Consider the following 20,464-nt stretch of genomic DNA (forward strand, 5'->3'; position numbering starts at 1 on the left):
TCCCAGAACGATTTCAGTGAACATACTAGTCTGTTGGAAAAAAGTTTAGAAATGAGGGCAAAAATAGGCACTGTTTTGTTTGGATCACAGTACCTATTCACTGGCTCTGTGGATTTTGAAGGTAATACAAATTCGAAACATTTCTAATTGTATTGCCGTGTTTGGCATATTAATTCAATTATATTCATTTCCTGTCTCAAGTTTATTTCATCCATATCACTCGTTGTCAATTTATTGGTTTACCGGAGCGGATCTTCGTTTAACCTGAGACTTAAAACTACCACTAGCTCAGCGAGTGAAGCACACGAAAAGGGAAAGTCAGTTGTTACACGAGACCGATCGTCTATTTTGACCTACGCAGCCATCCGTAGGTTTCGGACGTAACTATCACTATGGAGACCAGGATAACACAAAGAAAAAATGGCAAGTGCGGTCACCCTTAACGTTGATTTCATGTTACGTGACACCTTAACAGAAGCTTAATGTAACTAGAATAACGAAAAGGTACAGCATGCGAATTTGTTTATTATTTCTTCCGAGTATAAATTTAAAGTAAGACTTTAAAATGACAAAATACAATTCCGGGGGCAAAAGAGAATTACATTTAAACACAACTTTTAAAAGAGAAATATATCAGAAGATAAAAGCACTTCATCCTGCACTTTTGTTATCGTGAGTCACAATTATCATTTTAATTAAAATGATACATTATTTGCATTACTATTGTGTGCCTTATAAGGGCGTACACGTATACGCGTCGAGTTTATGGATAGATGCAGGTTAGTTTAGAATAGTTCAAAATTCTTGTAACCGCAGTGATAGGCAAGTATAGTCCAAATTACATATGTAGTTACTACAATAATAACAATTGCTGTAAACAAATCGTATGTAATAAGGTCAAACTGAACATGCGCCAAAAATAAACCAGATAATTCGAAAAATAGCTAGTCGTATTCTTAGCAAATAAAATAAATTACTTTTAAAGTTGTTTTCCATTTATGATGTTACTCAATTGCTAAGAAAACACCCCTAGTCTAGAGTGTATATATAAATTATGAATAGATGACAGAAATGTAGCAATGTCAAAGGGAATGAGATGAATGTAATAAAAATGTGGGTATAACAGATCTGAATAGCAGAGAGTTGGATGTCATGTCGTGTCATTGTCTAACCTGCTTAATCCATACCAGAGTCGCTGGGGGTATAGGATGTAATGCAGGAACAAACCCTGGACAGGTATCAGTCTATCGCAGGGCAAACACACACACCCACACCAACATGCACTAGGGCCAATATAGTGTCGCTAATTCACTTAACCTGCACATGTTTGGACAATGGGAGGAAACCGGAGCACCCGGAGGAAACCCTTACAGACGCAGGGAGAGTATGCAAATTCTTCAAAGGGAGGACCTGGGACACGAACCCTGGTCTCCTTATTGCGAGGCAGTAGCGCTACCGCTGCAGAGAGGTGAATGTATTCTGAGGAAATTTATTAAGAGTGGCAAGTTACAATTCTGGATAAATAAAGACAGCTAATTGTGGGAGTCTTATATACTGTATACAGTTAAGAGAAAATGTTTCTGAATGCTGTATCTTAGTATTAATGGCTCTAATAATGTGTTGTTATCTTCATTGAAATCATTATAATAGATTAAGGCTACCAGATTAAATTAATAGTGCAAATAACATATAATTGTACATTGTCATATTTTATTTGTAAATATTGTTTATACTGTATGTTCTAATTACAGTCTTTATTGCTGTGATGTTGTGAGGTTAAGTGCTCACTAGTTGCAGGAGAGTGAAGGGCTGCCATAACTGTCGATTTTATTGTAACCAGTCTGCTAATCTGAGGCTAGCTACTGCTTTGAATTGAAATGTTTGCTTAATTTAACAATTTGCTTTCTGTATTTGTAGAGTGTAGATTGAGTTTTATCTCAAAGATTGATGTTTATGAATTTTTACACTTATATTGTCCTGTCTTTTAATAACTTTGTGATGAATTTTGCTTGTTTAGTAATGAACTCTTAGTCTGCTATTAAAAGCACATAAAAATCAAGTAATTACTTTTACCAATGTTCTGTACACAGAAAATAGCCAGATGAGCATGATGGCTTTTATAATGTAATTGATCTATTTTGTTGCTAATCTTGTGTCCATGTTTATTTAATGACCGTCTGTGTGTTTTGTAAGGAATGTTGCAACTCCTGTTCAAAATGTACAACTGGAATTGAAATGGATGGATAATGGAAAGGAAAAAAGGTCCAAATGCAGTTAAATATAGCTACTTTTGAATGAAAGTATTAGCAGTTACATTAAGTGACAGTAATGTGTAAATATTTTGTTCTTCCTTTTCAGCCTGTTAATTTTTTGTTTTCATTTATTAAATTACAATTGCTATTCTTTAATTGAAAATTGTTTTAATTGACCCGTATCTTATATTAATTGGCTTTATCCCAGTTTGAATGACTTTGTGTTTTTGGTATTCTACTTTCTAATAACCTTATCTAATTATCTAATAGCAATATAGTAATTAGCAATAGTAATTAGCAATGCTTTACTTTATTAGTGTGTTAGCAATAGCATTAAGAGTACTCACGTTAGTAAGTGACTGGGTGGTATTTATTATCTCATTTATCTTAATAATTTATTTATGTACTGCATGGTTTCCTTACCTCAATGTTGTAGAAACGGTGTGAATTTTTGAATGAAATGCTGTGTTTCTGGAGTGGTCTACTCAAGTCATATATCAAAATGTTTTGGTGTTGGCCTTGACTGAGGAGGCAAGTTGGAGGAAGGGTGGGTGAGACAGGTAGGCAAAAGACAGAAATCAAGTCTCAGTTATTTTATTTAGTATCCAGTCAACTATTTTGAATCATCACTGATTGCATGACTCAGCATCTTAAATGTTTCATTATGTTAGGCTAATATAACTCGAAAGGTAATGTTTTACTACTTTATAAAGGAATGTGAATTCTAAAATACGAAAGATTGATAGCATGGATAACCACACTAAAAGCTCAATTGATGAATTTAAAGGAAAAATGGGGTTTAGTGTCTTAGCACACTTAAGTCTTAAAAAGCCTTCCTGCTGGGGAATTGCTTGAATATTTGTTTTGCGAGGTATTTCACTCCAAGCTGTGGCAGGAAGACTATTGTATTTGGAATACTGATTGATAAATTATGTTGTTTATAGTTATTGGGCTGGGAGAATGAATTAAACTAAATTAATCTGAAATTAATCTCACTATATTGAGATGACAAACACATTATAGTAAAGGTTTTCTCTTTAATTTCTAAAATGAACATCCATAAGCTCATAATAGTTGGAAATTTTTATTTGTGTCAGATTCAGGCTTGTGGCTACAGCTGGTGATGATAGATTGTCTGAACCATAGAACACGAATGAATCATCACCAGTGCAAATAACCGAGATTGTAATGGCATATTGTCAACATCTTGTCCTGCTTCAAACATTTTGCTACACACTGTATCATAAGGGAAGCTCGATTACAGGGCAGCTGCCCTGTGGGACATCCTGAGACTTTGCATCAAGAGGTTTACTTACCTTGGCACCGACATTAATCTTTCTGGTGAATCTTCCTATGAAGTCAGTAGGTGGATTGGGAGAGCATATGGGAACATGAGGACCAGGCCAAGAAGATGCCTATGTAACACCTGGCTTCCGCAGATAGACAATCATTTCCAGAGGTTGGGACTGGACCGTGTGTCTGCCTGGGTGGTTGCCAACTGGGATCCTGAGCTGTTTTGTCATGTGGCGGGTGTGGCAACATGCTGTACCAGTGCATGCTCTGCAGCATAACAGTATTAAACGGCTGTAGTGAGGTGTAGTTTGAATGGCTATAATGACGATCGGGTATTAGTGTTAGTAGCCTTTCCTTTGGAAACTGTTGCAGATATGGTCTTTATAACCATTAAAATTCACATTTTTATAAAGCTATTATTTGTAACAAGTGGGAAGCCTGTATAATACAATTGAATTACAATGCTTTATAATTTGAAACATAAAATTTGCAATATCACTGTATCATGACGCAAATGGGATAAAATAATATAATATGCCCCTTAGAATTCTCAGTTTTCATATTTACCAATATTATTTTGGAAAAGTAGGATCTTACAAGCTTTTACAGGTATGTGGGACTGAATGCTTTATTTTATTCCTTTAGGAAACCCATAATTGTAAAACAGTTACTAGTAAACATAACATTTATTAATTTTGAAATTTTTATTTTATGTTCAGATGTCTAATTCATCATAAGACTTTTTGGGCTGTATTAGAAAATGATGGATGATTCCCAGTCAATTGAGAAAATTATTGAACAAGAATTGTTGAAAATAAATGTTGGGGATTTGAAACTTCAAGATTTGGAAGACAGCTCAGATGATGAACCTGTCTCCCAGGACAATATTGTAAGAGATTATATAATTTATTCATATTAGCAGATATTGAAATAAATACCATATGTGTCTGATATTGTTTTATCTGGTTAATTGGTGCCATGCATTTTTTAAAATTTACTTAAAAAAGCTTATCTTTTATATATATATACTGCTCAAAAGAATTAAAGGAACACTTTTTAATCAGAGTATAGCATAAAGTCAATGAAACTTACGGGATATTAATCTGGTCAGTTAAGTAGCAGAGGGGGTTGTTAATCAGTTTCAGCTGCTGTGGTGTTAATGAAATTAACAACAGATGCACTAGAGGGGCAACAATGAGATGACCCCCAAAACAGGAATGGTTTAACAGGTGGAGGCCACTGACATTTTTCCCTCCTCATCTTTTCTGACTGTTTCTTCACTAGTTTTGCATTTGGCTACAGTCAGTGTCACTACTGGTAGCATGAGGCGATACTTGGACCCTACAGAGGTTGCACAGGTAGTCCAACTTCTCCAGGATGGCACATCAATATGTGTCATTGCCAGAAGGTTTGCTGTGTCTCCCTGCACAGTCTCAAGGGCATGGAGGAAATTCTAGGAGACAAGCAGTTACTCTAGGAGAGCTGGAGAGGGCCATAGAAGGTCCATAACCCATCAGCAGGACCAGTATCTGCACCTTTCGGCAAAAAGGAACAGGATGAGCACTGCCAGAGCCCTACAAAATGACCTCCAGCAGGCCACTGGTGTGAATGTCTCTGACCAAACAACCAGAAAGACTTCATGAGGGTGACCCAAGGGCCCCATGTCCTCTAATGGGCCCTGAGCTCACTGCCCAGCAGCATGCAGCTCGATTGGCATTCGCCATAGAATACCAGAATTGGCAGATGCACCACTGGTGCCCTGTGCTTTTTACAGATGAGAGCAGGTTCACCCTGAGCATGTGACAGAAGTGAAAGGGACTGGAGAAGCCATGGAGAACATTATGCTGCCTGTAACATCATTCAGCATGAGCACTTTGGTGGTGGGTTAATGATTGTCTGGGGAGGCATATCCATGGAGGATCACACAGACCGCTACAGGCTTGCAAAAGGCACCTTGGCTGCCATTAGGTATCAGGATGAAATCCTTGGACCCATTGTCAGACCCTATGCTGGTACAGTGGCACGACAATTCCTGGCCTCATGTGGTGAGAGTATGCAGGCAGTTCCTGGAGGATGAAGGAATTGATACCATTGACTGGCCACCACACTTTCCTGACCTAAATCCAATAGAACACCTCTGGGACATTATGTTTTGGTCCATCCAATGCCACCAGGTTGCACCTCAGACTGTCCAGGAGCTCAGTGATGCCCTGGTCCAGATCTGGGAGGAGATCCCCCACAACACCATCTGTCATCTCATTAGAAGCATGCACCGATGTTGTCAGGCATTTATACAAGAACACAGGGGCCATACAAAGTGCTGTGTACAATTTTGAGTTGCTGCAATTAAATTTTGGCAAAATGGACTAGCCTGTCACATAATTTTTTCACTCTGATTTTTGGGGTGTCTTTGAATTCAGGGCTCTGTAGGTTGATCATTTTCATTTCCATCAAACGATGTGGCATCCTTTCGTACCTAACACATTACCCAGTCTATATCAGTATAGATATCCAGGAGGATTTCTTTTTCCCATTGAGATCTGATGTGTTTTCAAAGTGTTCCTTTAATTTTTTTGAGCAGTTTATATATATGCACACTAATGTTTCTTGGCTATTATGATATGTCCTTTTAATCCACAAAGTCTTTATCAATTTTGGTAGTCATGGATGGAGATTTATTCCACAATTTTTTTATTTTTATTTTTTACAGTAAAGTGTCTTAGAAGTGTAATTATCAATGTAAAATGTGTACTCTGTTTTGGTAAGCACAAGAGACAAATTAGAGCCTGCAGTGCCTTTTTTTCTGTTGAAACTTGGTGCTACTTATTTATAGTCATTCAATGGTTGAGTCTATTTCTGCAGTTACCTTCTTCATGCATTTCTTTGAGCGAAAACATGTGACTTTCAAGTGTTTTAGAAAAGTAGAAGATATTTTAATCCTAAAGGAAATGGAATAAATATGGTTGAAAAAAAGTGGATCAATGTAAAAGCCATCAACAACTTAATACCCTTCAGAAAATATTATATCAGCACCATTCTGGTAGCATTATACAACATAATGATGCTAGAAGAAATTACCTCAAATAGCCTTTATGCAGCACTGCACTTGGATATGTACACTCCTAAAGTACTCATCTGTTTATCCAGAATGTTTTCAGATGATGAGTGTCACTGCCCATGACTCCAGGTAGTTTCTCAAGTGTCCCTCTCTTGACCACTGCCTCCAGTGAATCCAAACTAGTTCCCAGAAAAAAGCCAGTCTGCCTTATTTGTTCAATGATTTTGGCAGCCTAATCTGTAGTAGTGCCATTTCATTAGCAATTGTAAAGAATGTGGGCTTGGACTACTTGAAGTCTACCACCTTCTCCTTTGTCTTTTCCACTGCTGTCCGTCAGCTGTTTCTGTTTTGCACCATTCCCAGTACCAGTAAGGAAATACCAGTTAGGTATTTCGTTTAAGACCTGTACTCATTCTTGTACCCTTCCTGATTATTATGCTGCTCTAGGTTTTCCAAGCATGGAAGTCCCAAACAGTTTCAAAAATGGCCACTACATGGGAAAGTTAAACAATCTAGTAATATAGTGGGCCACTTAGAATCTTTATAAAATAAAAAATGTATTCTGCACAAAAAGCACAAGATGCTCTGTGGAGCACAAATGACAAACATGAATTGCCTGAAAAGGCAAGGCTTTCAAAGATGAACAAATCCAAATCTCAAATACAAAGCAAAAGTCAAAATTACAGTACAGGTTTAAAAATCCAGGAAATCAGAAAAGCACACAAACTCACCAACTCCCAAGCGCATTTGAGAATTAAGTGCAACAAAAACTGTGGGAAACCCTCACCTTTATATGGCTTAGGGCAGTCTTTGTTGGTGACGAGGAAGTGTTCCTGCCTTTTAGGGGACCATACACAAAACTTATGGTACATAACAAAAAAATTAACAAATAGACAAAATCAAATACAAACAAAAATACAAATAATCATAAATAAAAGGAAGACAAACAAAATAATACAAAATTAACGAAGAAATATAACAATAATTTGAACCCAGAAGTATAACACTGATGCAGTTCATTATTGCTATGTAACCAGAGAATTTCTACATTTCATACAGAAGACAGAGTGACTGAATAGCACTGTACCTAAAGTTTGAGGTGTACATGATAAATAGGAAGGGAAAAATACAGAATCCAGCTGGGTCCCTGTGCTGCATAAACCCATCACATAATGTTCAATATGATAGTCTGTAATAAGGCAGACTGACTGGAGGATGATGCCCAACCTCTTGCTGCATCCAAACAGTACCATCTTTCGCCTTTACGCCTGGTGCAGCTGTGTTTGTTCTTATATGTGAGTGGACATTTCTGGCAGGGAGGGCTTCTGTTCTGTTTCTCTGAGTTAGAACACTCATCCTCATCTGAGGTCACCTCTGTTATAGCATTTCTTTATTTAAAAACAGCAGTGTCAGATCGGGGTCAAACGTGAATGTGACTGAGAGAATACAACTGAATAAAAAAAAAAAATAGATAACCTTTACAAGTACCATACATTTACACAGGCTGTTACAGACTCAAATCAAGTGTATGTTTTTATTGTATAATCTATACTAATAAAAGGCAAAGCCCTCACTCACTCACTCACTCACTCATCACTAATTCTCCAACTTCCCGTGTAGGTGGAAGGCTGAAATTTGGCAGGCTCATTCCTTACAGCTTACTTACAAAAGTTGGGCAGGTTTAATTTTGAAATTCTACGCATAACTGTAACCTATTCACCTATAATCACGTGAACTGACTGTCAACACAGTACGTAGAAAACAAGGAAGAGCTCCAAAAAGCTCTGAAGAAAACATGCATTATACAATTGAGAAGGCAGCGAAACAATAAGAAGCGAGCGAGTGACACATACAAGCATATTCATAAGTGCAGCTACTTCGGAAACAAAGCACGGTATAAACCTAAAGTTTAAATTAAGTTCATAGACAGGCTGCTGCTGGCGTTTGTCATGCCCACGGCTAATGCGGGATAAAAGTTTAATGAGAGGACGCATAATATATACGAGAGTTTTGATCACTTTGTAACAAAGTTAAAATTGCTGGTAAAGGGCTGTGCTTATGCAAATTCCGAGAGACTCTCTTTGTGGGGGGGGATTGACAGTTAAATTGGGTGGGGGAGTCACGTCATCATCTCCCCTTCCATTCACCTCATTTCGCTCTGAGCTGAGCTCCGCAGCTAACGCAGTCTTGCGGAAGCAACTTTGTGACGCTGCCACCAAATACTCACAGAAAAATCCACAAGTTAATACACACGCTGTCTCTAGAGTTTCTCCACACTCTGAATCCTCCAGGCACTACTTACAAAAGGTTACATTGACAGTCGTGTTACGTTATTTTTAAAATGTTTCCTTTTCTTAGCACAAGCACAGATAAAAAGCTTCGATGCATGTGCTCCATAACACGTTAAAAAATAACGCATTTAATCACACTTTGCATTCCAAGCAAAGGGGAACTTCTGTCAATGCATGATTTCCTGGTACACCGATTACATTGATGCACACATCAGAGCTACAAAAATGTAAGAGTCGGAAGAAAGCGCGTTGCTAGGACTGAATGGAGGAAAATTTTGTTTCAAAATACTACCCGACGGAAGCCTTGATAAAAGCGTGCCTTTGTGCAAACTGTGCAAAAAGGAGTTTGCATACCACCCAAGCACTTCTACCTTACGGTACCATCTAAATGCAAAACATGTTACAGTGAACACAGAAACTGTGTATGCTGTTAGCACTAGCAGTAGCAGTTCGAGTACTAACAAAAGGTGTCGGCAGCCCTAACCTGATGAAATGACTGGCTTCAGGACCAAAACTAGTATGTCAACATCGGTCAAACACATACAAGCATATTCATGAGTGCAGCTACTTCGAAAACAAAGCACGGTGTAAACCTAAAGTTTAAATTAAGTTCATAGACAGGCTGCCGCTGCCGTTTGTCATGCCCACGGCTAATGCGGAATACAAGTTTAATGAGAGGACGCAGGGTATAAACGAGAGTTTTGATCACTTTGTAACTAATTTAAAATTGCTGGTGAAAGGCTGTGTTTATGCAAATTCCGAGAGACTGTGTTTGTGGAGGGATTGACAGTTAAGGCGGGTGGGGGAGTGACGTCATCATCTCCCCTCCCATTCACCTCATTTCGCTCTGAGCTGAGCTCCGCAGCTAACACGGTCTTGCGGAAGCAACTTTGTCACACTGCCACCAAATACTCACAGAAAAATCCACAAGTTAATACACACGCTGTCTCTAGAGTTTCTCCACACTCTGAATCCTCCAGGCACTACTTACAAAAGGTTACATTGACAATCATGTTACGTTATTTTTAAAATGTTTCCTTTTCTTAGCACAAGCACAGCTGAGAAGCTTCGATGCATGTGCTCTATAACGCGTTAAAAAATAACGCATTTAATCACACTTTGCATTCCAAGCAAAGGAGAACTTCTATCAATGCATGATTTCCTGGTACACCGATTACATTGATGCACACATCAGAGCTACAAAAATGTAACAGTCGGAAGAAAGCGCGTTGCTAGGACTGATTGGAGAAAATTTTAATTTCAAAAGACTACCCGACAGAAGCCTTGATAAAAGCGTGGTTTTGTGAAAATATATATATATATATGTATATATATGTGGATGTATATGTATATATACTGTATATATGTGTGTATATGTATATATATATGTTTATGTGTGTGTGTATATACTGTACGTATATATGTATATATATATATATATATATATATATATATATACATGACAGCAACACTCATGACAATGACAATGTCAATCATGTTACGTTATTATTAAAATGTTTCCTTTTGTTTTTCATTACTTCTTTAACACACTTCTCCGCTGCAAAGCGCGGGTGTTTTGCTAGAGCAAAAAGAACAATAAGAGCAGCTCACTACTCAAAATGTTTATTTTGGGAATCGGCCAGTATCGAACCCACGACCTGTTGATTATGAGTCAGTAGTTCTTACCTTTGTACTACCAAAGCAGTTGTGATACCAACTTTCACCTTTGTGAGTGTTTATTTGATATTTGGACTTCAGTCTTCACACATTATACACTTCATGTCACAATTTTGTTGTTAGTACTAAAACATGAAAAAAGTTTCTCTTCTCTCGCCTCTACTCCCCTCCTTACAAGCTCCGTCTCCTTCCTCCTGACTCCGGCTCGTCTACTTGAGGGAGGCGGCCTCTTTTATAACAACCTAGATGTGCTCCAGGTTCTCTGTGACGATCTTCTTGTGGCACTTCCTGGTGTGGCGTGTGTCCCTGGAATTTCTTCTGGCAGCACTTCTGAGTGTGGTGGAAGTGCTGCCATCCAAGGCTTCACAATCCTACAGACGTCCCCTTGTGGTGGCCATGGGCCCCAGTAGGGTTGAGCTTCCATGCTCAGATCCCATGGCCCCCATACAGACCAGGGCGGCTGCCCTCTCGTCGCCCAGGGGTGTTATGATACCTCTTCCCGGTCCCTCCAGGCATCCTGGCTGGGCATAACCCCCAGCCATCTGCCACTATATATATATATATATATATACAGTAATCCCTCGCTATATCGCGCTTCGACTTTCGCGGCTTTAATCTATCGCGGATTTTAAATGTAAGCATATCTAAATATATATCACGGATTTTTCACTGGTTCGCGGATTTCTGCGGACAATGGGTCTTTTAATTTATGGTACTTGCTTCCTCAGTTTGTTTGCCCAGTTGATTTTATACAAGGGACGCTATTGGCGGATGGCTTAGAAGCTACCCAATCAGAGCATGTATTACATATTAACTAAAATTCCTCAATGCTATAAGATATGCATCCGGTGCGGTGCTCGATTGTTTGCTTGTGTCTGCCTCTCTGTTTGCCTAGTGGATACGAACGCACCTCTAAGAAATGCCGGCTGCTTTATCGCGGTGCTTCCAAAAACACACTTATTGATTTTTTGCTTGTTTGCTTTAATCTCGCTCTTTCTCTCTCTCTCTCTGACGTTCTCTGCACCTGACGGAGGAGATGTGAGCAGATGGGCTGTTTACACAGACTCTGTTTGCTTAGAAAATGCCGCGGCAAACTTAAAAGCACACGTATTGATTTTTTGCTTTTCTTTGCGAGCGATCTCTCTCTCTCTCTGAAATTCTCTGCTCCTGAAGAGAAGAAGATATATTTGCATTCTTTTAATTGTGAGAAAGAACTGTCATCTCTGTCTTGTCATGGAGCACAGTTTAAACTTTTGACTAAAATGTGTTATTTCATGTCTAGAGGGCTCTAATAATGTTAACAGTGTGGGAGAGTTTCTAAGGGCTTAAAGTATATAAAAATAACCATACAAACATATGGTTTCTACTTCGCAGATTTTCATCTATCGCGGGGTGTTCTGGAACGCAACCTCCGCGATTGAGGAGGGATTACTGTACTATATAAAAAAATCTTGGGTCAAGACGTGATCATCTCGGAGAGACACTTTGACTTAATGTGAGACTAGACATAACCACCTTAGGAAGCAAGTGAGAAGGTGACTTTTGCACGCCACGCCCTACTTACAAATAATTTAAAACAAGTTCATGGACATCTAACTTCGCAGATGTTGGAATGCTTTTGGCAGACACACTTCACATTTAAGCAAATGAAGCGAGGATAGCTGCTGTACAAGCTTTGAAATGATTGACGTGCATCGCGAAAAGCAGAACACGCAGCATGGCAGGAGGAGCAGTAAGCAAGCAGGTAATCCATCCGCATCTCCAAAGCGTGCGTACAGCCACCTCCTTCACAACGCAAGTGGCTGGTGTGTGGCGCGCCCAGGGGTGAGGGGAATATGGTGGGCTTGCGAGCAGGGGGCAAAACCCCCTAGTGTGTGTAATATATATTTTAGTGCTATCAAGCAATCTAAAAGTTTAATTGCGATTAATCGCATGACTTTGTGTAATTAAGTTTGATTAATCTCAGATTTATTTATTTTTTTTAATGTTGAAATTTTACCACAAAGATTTTTAAGTGCAATCAGACCATATTAAGAAGAATGGACACAGTATAATAGCATATAAATATACTTCACGTATTCAGGAAAAAGAGGAAATAAAGACAAAACTTCAACTGTGAAGAGGCTTTATTCTCTCATACTCTAGGGCTGTGCAATGCTGAGCATAGAAAACAAACAATTGGGCTTATATTGTAAAATAGATTACATATTTAAGACATGTAGTCTCATACTGCAGTCTCCATGTATTTCCCAATAATGCTTAATATATCTCACTCAAAAGCCATACAAAAACTCCAGAAACAGGATTTTATAAACAGAATGCAATTAAAAACTGTTAATGTAATTAGTTAATTTCTCAGCAGAAACAGCAGGTTGGCCTTTTGGATTATTATGAATAATACACTATTTCTATTTTATTAAACCAAGCTAGTTGCTTAAACATACAAGTTTGGTCACATTTCCAGAGGGCAAGGCAGCTCGCTTTTTCTGCACTATATGTCCAGAGAGTGAAAACAACCTCTTGTAAGGCACTGATGTGGCAGGTGTTGCCAAGTACTTCTGAGTAAGGCAAGCTAGCTCTTTGTATACCAGAGCATGTGTGAACCACCACTTTAGGGGGCAATCCTCCTTGCTGATGACAAGCTCTGCTTTGTATCGTTCCAGACATTTTTGAATACAGTTCTCCTCCTCCTCCTCCTCATCAGATTCTGACTGTAAAGCCACTAAGAGAGATGCCTTCTTCTTTGGAGGTTGCAGCTTGCACTGGTTACTGTATCTCTTCTTTGAGGATGCCAGCAATCAATGACCACACCTCAGCTCTGTGTAGGCAGACCCCTTAAACTTGGGGACTGTGGAAATCTTTAGCCGTGTATTGTTTTTTTCTCCTTCTGTTTCTCCATGTCCATGGTGAAGGTTTGCTTGAACTTTATTATATAGGCTGGGTTATCCTCTGAACTCTCCATCACCAGATGGCATAAAGTGGGTAGCACCACTGAACAAGAAACAAACTTCTCTCCTCCAAGGAGTTCAGTAAAGTATCTGCCAAAATCAATTCAATATCAATTAAATTGCAAGGGTTTTTATGCATTTGTATTCACTCATACATAAAAAACAATACCAAAACTGCTATAGGATAGACTTGAGGATTACATTGAGGTAGTCATACTTAACTATAACTGGACTTTATTAGGTCTGTACAGTGCAATAGTTTTTTTTTTGTTTGTTTGTTTTAATCAAATTTGCAATTAAAAACACTCTTTGTGGATGTACTTTAATGTAATATCACAACATTAACAGGAGAGAATAGGCAACGAGTAGAGGATGGCAAGCTCCCCTCCCAATCCAACTTATACTTTGCGCTACTACTGTTGCATCATATGAGGAGGTGGCCCCTGCCACTAAATGTCTCATTATCTGATACAAAAAACATACCAGTTTAATGCACAGTGGCTAAAAGATTTGCCAGTCTTTTTTATGATCAATCCAATGTTTTGCAGGTACCGCTAAGCATTGGGAGAAATGTTTTCAAGCTCAATGCTGTACATTACTGGAAACCCGAGTTTAAAAAGGAATAACGTAAAAGCATAGCTTTTCGGAAAACAAAGTAAATAAAAAAACCCATATGGCATGTCGTCATCTGTGACTGCTGCTAATGACACACAAAAAAATAAGTTAATGAGAAGGTTCTTAAAATCAAAGTGACAAACCATGTGCTTAAGGACTGGCCAAATATCCGACAGTATGAAAAAAGAAGTTGCAGCTAAAGTAAGAGATTCCACACTCCCACTAATGATCGATGGAGACACACATTTTTCAATGACAGCGTGTGAGATTGCTAGAAAAAAATAAACAAAAAACGTGTGTATTACCTGCAGGGCTTGATCAATGCATCCAGCTTCTGAAGTTTCTCCAGCTTAGCATTTGTTGGCATGACCACATTAGTTTTATGTAGGGGTAGTGCATCTCTTAGTGGTTGCTGGTTTCTTCGCACAAGTTTCACCATCTCCAGAGTGGAGTTCCATCTAGTCGGTACGTCTTGTACGAGTGTCTCAGTCTTCAGGCCATGCGTGACTTCCTGTTTTTCAAGTTCTGCAGTATTTGATGGACTGTGGTTGAGGTGCCCCACCACTTTTCGGCATTTGGAAAGTGCGTCCAATGCACTATTCTGCAGAGACACTGTGACAGAATGTTGAATGCTGTGCACAGTGCATGGCAAGCGTTTGAAAGGCAGCTGTCTCGCCACTGAAATTAAATTTCATGCACAATATGTACTGAGTGTGCTTACTTTATTCTCAACGTTCCACCGCTTTGCTACATCCATAAAATGTTCGGTTCATTTTCGGCATGATGTATCTCTGATGTTTCATGACCGTCAAAGCATGTGAATGCAGTTTCCACTGTTTGTCGATATAATGGGTTGTAACCCTGAGGTAGTTATGATTTCCAAGTGATGTCCAGTAGTCACCAGTAAGGGCGACCTTCTCCGTGATCTCAAACTCCTTAGCTAGTTTTGCCCTCTCTGAATCATACAGCTTGTGTATCCTAGTTATGACTGTGGCTCTCAAGGGTAATTCATAAGTTGGATTTTTGGACGCGATCCGAATTATGTCGCGCAGACCTTTGTCCTGCACTATATAAATCGGCCTGCATGCTATGGCTATGCATTTAGCAATTGCTACTGTTAATTTGCTGGAGGTTGACACGTCCATTGGTTTTTGCCAAACACTGTAAAGCGTGGCCTGTTACACGGAAATTAAACGTGATGGATGCTGGGAAGTTGTGGTCGCGTATGGGAGTTGGACGTCATCACTGAACCCGGAAGTGCTGTTCTTTGTTTAACCCGGGACAGCTTATGGCGGCGGCATTTCATCTTGTCTATGGGAAAGAGAGAGAGGTCAGTACTCTGCCTTCGTCCCCTGGCAGGGCTTGTCGCAGTGCGTATCGGGTCCTTCAGCTGCTCCCGATGCGCTAGTGCGTGACTATATATATATATATATATATATATATATATATATATATATATATATATAAAACAAAACAGAAACTAGCATTTTACTTTTATTTAAAAGTTTAAAGCTGACATGTCTGTTATATTTTGTAAATTTATTTGAAATTTGGTCCCTGGCAGTGGAAATATCATTGTGACTTAGCATTCAGGTTCTGAATCCACACTGTTTTATATATTTTGGGTTACCCCATAAAGACTCCAACTTCCTGCTATACTACATTATTCTGGTGGATCAGTGGGCAATTGTCAAATATTCCCTTGTGAGATGACAGAAGGACTGTGTTCACTTGTTCCTTGTTATAGAGAAACCTCCCATACAGACATTTCTTTGTCCTGCAGAGATTTAATTGAATAATTGGATTAAACAAATAACTGTTATTGTGTTCCTTATATAGTTCATTGTTGATTTCTATTTTATTGTAATAGCTTTCCCCTTATAATTCTTTTAGGACACAGATGAATTACCAGAATCACTAATTGCTTATTTCCAGTTGTCAAAAGACAGAGTGAATTTTGCTGAAAAAGTTATACTTCAGGATTTGGAAGACCCCGAATTAGGTATTTTACTTTTAATTGTTTTATTTTATACAGTGATGCTTTAATCAAAATATGTAATTTTTTTCATTTTAACAAAATATACTATATACAACAAGCAATGTACTAACGTTCATTTTAATGAATTTGATAATGAAAGTAAGTTTTATTTCAAAATCACAAGTAAATTCTTCTTTTTTATTGCACATCAGCACACATTTCTTATATCTCTACTTTTTTTATTAGTATTATTTAGTAAGAAATTATCAGTTTTTAAAATTGAAAGCATTACTAATGATTAAATTTCAAATCAGCGCTCCTTATGCTTATAACACATTGACCATTTTCTCTTACTGAGTTGACTCTTTATGGGTTTGGTTTTGAATTTTCATTTTACAGTATGTTAAAGAACTTAGCTACTGTACTTAGTGTAACTGATGATTTCAGTAATTGGTACATTTTCCTAGATTATCTAATCTGTAGATATACAGATACATGGAAGATTTATGAATTTATGAAAGCAGCTTTTATTAACTGCAAGTGGAGTTCATTAACTCAGTCTTTATTCTCTGTGTTGGCTTACCTTCTTCACACACTGTGTTTCTATGTATATGTGGATATAAGCTGTTGCTCTGTTTCATTCTGAATTTAGAAAGACTTATAACTCAGCTAGAACCTATCCTTCACAAAGATTATTACATTTCAGTTACAGTTATACCAATAGTACAGTGCATTTGTCCTAATTACTAAGGTACAATTATTAGTTCTTGAAATCAGAGTGGGTGTACTTATAGTTCTGGTGTATTTGCTATGCTTTGTTCCTGTCCTGGTTGGCTATCAGACATGTAAAAGGATCTTTAGTGCACTTTCTTTCTTTTGCTCAACTTGGTCATACCTTTTTTGCATTTTCTTTTTGAGGTTTAAGCACACCATGTCACTCCTCTTGTTGCTAGCAAAATTATACCCACCGAGCAACTGGTGATCAGTCACTTGCTATTTTCAGCAAGATGAGTATGTGGCCTTCCTTATACTGTTATTCCTATCTCTCTCTGCTTGTGCAGTTGGGTCATTCAATTTCAAATAAATCCAAATGGCCCATGTACTTTGGACTAAATAAATTCTGGAAAAATTACCAGGTGTACCCATGTTAATCAGATAATCAGAGAGATGGGAGCATGTACTGATGTTTCTGCAACCACTACAAAAAGAACCACCTGGATTGGGACCCGAGTGCAGCGGGTGACACCTCAGCTCCACACTGGAACAGTATGAGGTATTTTATGGTGGCTGGAGTGCTAATCCTCAGTATTTTCAATCTTCTATCTTCCAAAACCCTCCTCTATTCTTTCAACTTTCTCTCCACTTCTTCGTTTCTGGTGTTACATAACACAATGTAATCAGCAAAAAGCATGCACTAGGGGGACTGGTCTTTTATCCCACGAGTCTGCACATACAGAACAAGATCAAAGAGGTAAGAACTCAAAGAAGATCCCTGGTACAGACATACTCTAACTGGGATCTTGTCTGGTACCCCAATACTGCTTTTAATTTGAGTCCTCACTCCTTTATTCTCTGTCGTATCTTTGACAATAGTCACATACTGTACTTCTTTTGTACTCCTTTCTCTCATGCAGCTCCAGACCTTTTGACTTGGCACTCTATCATAAACCTATTCCAAATCAATAAACACTATATGCAAACTTTTCTGTATTAGTTGTTCTCCCTGACAAAGACCCAAACTATTCCTCCACTACACTGTTCTGTTCCCTAAGCCTTCTCTCTAGAACCCTTTCCTAAATCTTCATTGTGACATCAGCTTTATCTCTGTATATTTTGCACAATCCTGAATGTCTCAATTCTCCATAAAAACAGGTAGGTCATAGATCTTCTGCATTAGATTCCTCAACCCATCTACTCATTCTTCCCCTAAACTCTTTCACGCTTCTACTGGTATTTCACTCAATCCTGTTATTTTTCTATTCTTCAGTCTTTTCAGTTCTTCCTTTACTTCTTCCATTCTTATTCTTGGTACTAGCCCATCATTTCAGACTCCATTTCCAAATACTACCCTTGGATTTTCTTCATTCAACAACTTTTCAAAGCACTTCCATCTATTCTTGATCTTATCATGCTCTTTCTAGATCACCCCTTGCTTTTCCATTCATTCATTTTGACAATTAATGTGTGTAGCAGTATACATTTGTTATGTCTTTATAGCTGGCTATTAGTACTATATCTCAAAGAGGCTGCTGAATAAAATTGTGATCATCTAATACATTACATAGCTTTTTTTCCGCTTCTCAAATGATTGCTCTTCAAAAAAGGACTTCTGCATGGTATCAATCTAATTTAGACTGTAAACGCTTAATTTAAAACATCTTCAAAAAGCTTACAACAATTTTTCTGTATTCAATTCTGAATTTATTTTTTATTTATTAATTATCCATAGTCCTTGACTGGGTACAGTCAATATGTGCTTTTTAATTATTTTTTTGTTTTGTTTTAGGCCTTCATCATGATGATAAAGACTGTATTAAATCAAAGCAATCTTACCCAGATGAAGATGTTACAAAAAGGGCATGTTACTATTTTATTTTCCTTTTTGCTTCTCACATAACATAATATGAATGTTTTGACGTTTAGGGGCCAAAGCTAGCATGTAGTCTGATACAGTTAGTCTTGTCTTTTCATATTCTTGGACTTATGTTAGTAATCACTACATTAGATTTGGTTGACACTTAGTATATTGAAGATATTTTTGTTACCTTTTTAACATTGTGTTTGTTTTTGTTCTCTTTGCCTTGTATATTTAGTCTCTTATAAGTGTACATATAAAAAAGAGACCCAGGTGGTTTAAAATGCATGAAATCTAAGATTGATGGTAATTGATGATAGGAATAGAAGCAAAGGACGAGGGAGATGGGAAAAGAGGAAGCCAGAGAGATGGGAGGAGGGCAAGTATGCAAAGTATATCACCAGACAGGCAGGGATTGAAAGCATGTATATGAAATCCCAGAGGTTGCAGTGTTTTATTACTGTCCTATTTACCTTTTTTCTGTCTTATTTACCTTAGTATATAGTCTGATACAGTTAGTCCTGTCATTTCATATTACATTACCTTGCTTATTGTGCCAGAAAATACAATTTTTAAACCTCTTGTGTTTCTTTGCTTCATTCTGCATAAGGAATGTCTTTACAACAGCACCTCCTAATGTTATGTATCAGTATTTGCTGCAGTACTTTTGATTATATCAAAAAGCTGTGTGGAAAATATTCATTATAGATATATCAGAATATTTTGGCATGTAAAAATACTAAGAAATAAAAAAAAATGTGCATTTTTAAAATTGCTCCCTCATAGTAACATTTCAGTTTCTAGTATTTTGATTTAATTGATCTGATACTAGATAGCAAGCTGGTCACAGAGAAGGAATACAGTAGGTTGTGTTTCAGTAAAAGATGTAGGGTTCTTTTATGGGATTAGAGTATCATTTTAAATATCAAATGTTTTTAAACATCATTGTCAATCAAGTTGTTACCTACAAAGTAGAAGACACCAGGTAATTTGGAAATACTTCAGGAAATACTTGAGCTGATATGAGCGAGCATGTCTGTGCCATACTCTTGAAATGTTGCAGAGATCATGTCTCAATAAACTCAAGTTGTTCTTAGGGCAAATCACAGAAATAGTCCACTATTAGGCAGGTTTAGTGTACTTAGACATCCTTGCATACTATCATAGTTGGATGTATTACTGAATGTAGATACTTTGATGTTATCATTGTGTTTAGATATTATTACACTTAAGACATAACATTTTGAAAGTAGAACATAAGTTGGAAACATAATTCATTGTTTAATTAAATATTTGAAACAGATATTACACTTGATGTATATTATCTGTATTATTGATATGTTGTTTTTAAGACTGATTTCTTGATTTCAAAATAACATAAAATGTCAGACTGACTTACTCCAATTTATGGGGGCAAGATGGCAGAAGGCTATGGACTATCCTGCAATAGTGGACACAAGGCAGGAAAGCAGCCCTAAACACTGCAGCAGTACATAGCAATACCCTTTCACTCACACAGCTGCTCTTACAGAGTTACAATTTGGAATCAAAAGTAAAACTTGTGTAGGGAGGTGGGAGGAAGATCTACACAGATACAAGAAAGACATGCAAACTCCACAATGGCAATGGCTGAGAATAGGATTCAAACTCTGGATTTGGATCCATGAGACAGTAGCAGAAGACCCTGCATCATCATAGTACTATAATTAATTTGGATAGAATAGGATACTACTTCTCCATGTCTCGAAAAATATGTCATGTATGTACTTTATTTCAC

General features: G+C 37.8%; 1 protein-coding gene across 1 annotated transcript in view; it reads left to right on the forward strand.

Moving 5' to 3' along the window:
- The first annotated feature begins 412 nt into the window (after nt 1–412).
- Nucleotides 413–20,464, forward strand: part of lrriq1 (leucine-rich repeats and IQ motif containing 1) — a 140,400-nt gene continuing 120,348 nt past the window's right edge. Inside the window, exons 1-4 of the mRNA XM_039761770.1 lie at nt 413–504; nt 4,265–4,434; nt 16,028–16,136; nt 18,619–18,689. Of these exons, the coding sequence (XP_039617704.1) occupies nt 4,306–4,434; nt 16,028–16,136; nt 18,619–18,689 (309 nt within the window). The 5' untranslated portion in view covers nt 413–504; nt 4,265–4,305. The remainder of the gene's footprint in view (nt 505–4,264; nt 4,435–16,027; nt 16,137–18,618; nt 18,690–20,464) is intronic.

Source organism: Polypterus senegalus, chromosome 8 (genome assembly GCF_016835505.1).
Source record: "Polypterus senegalus isolate Bchr_013 chromosome 8, ASM1683550v1, whole genome shotgun sequence".
NCBI lineage: Eukaryota > Metazoa > Chordata > Cladistia > Polypteriformes > Polypteridae > Polypterus > Polypterus senegalus.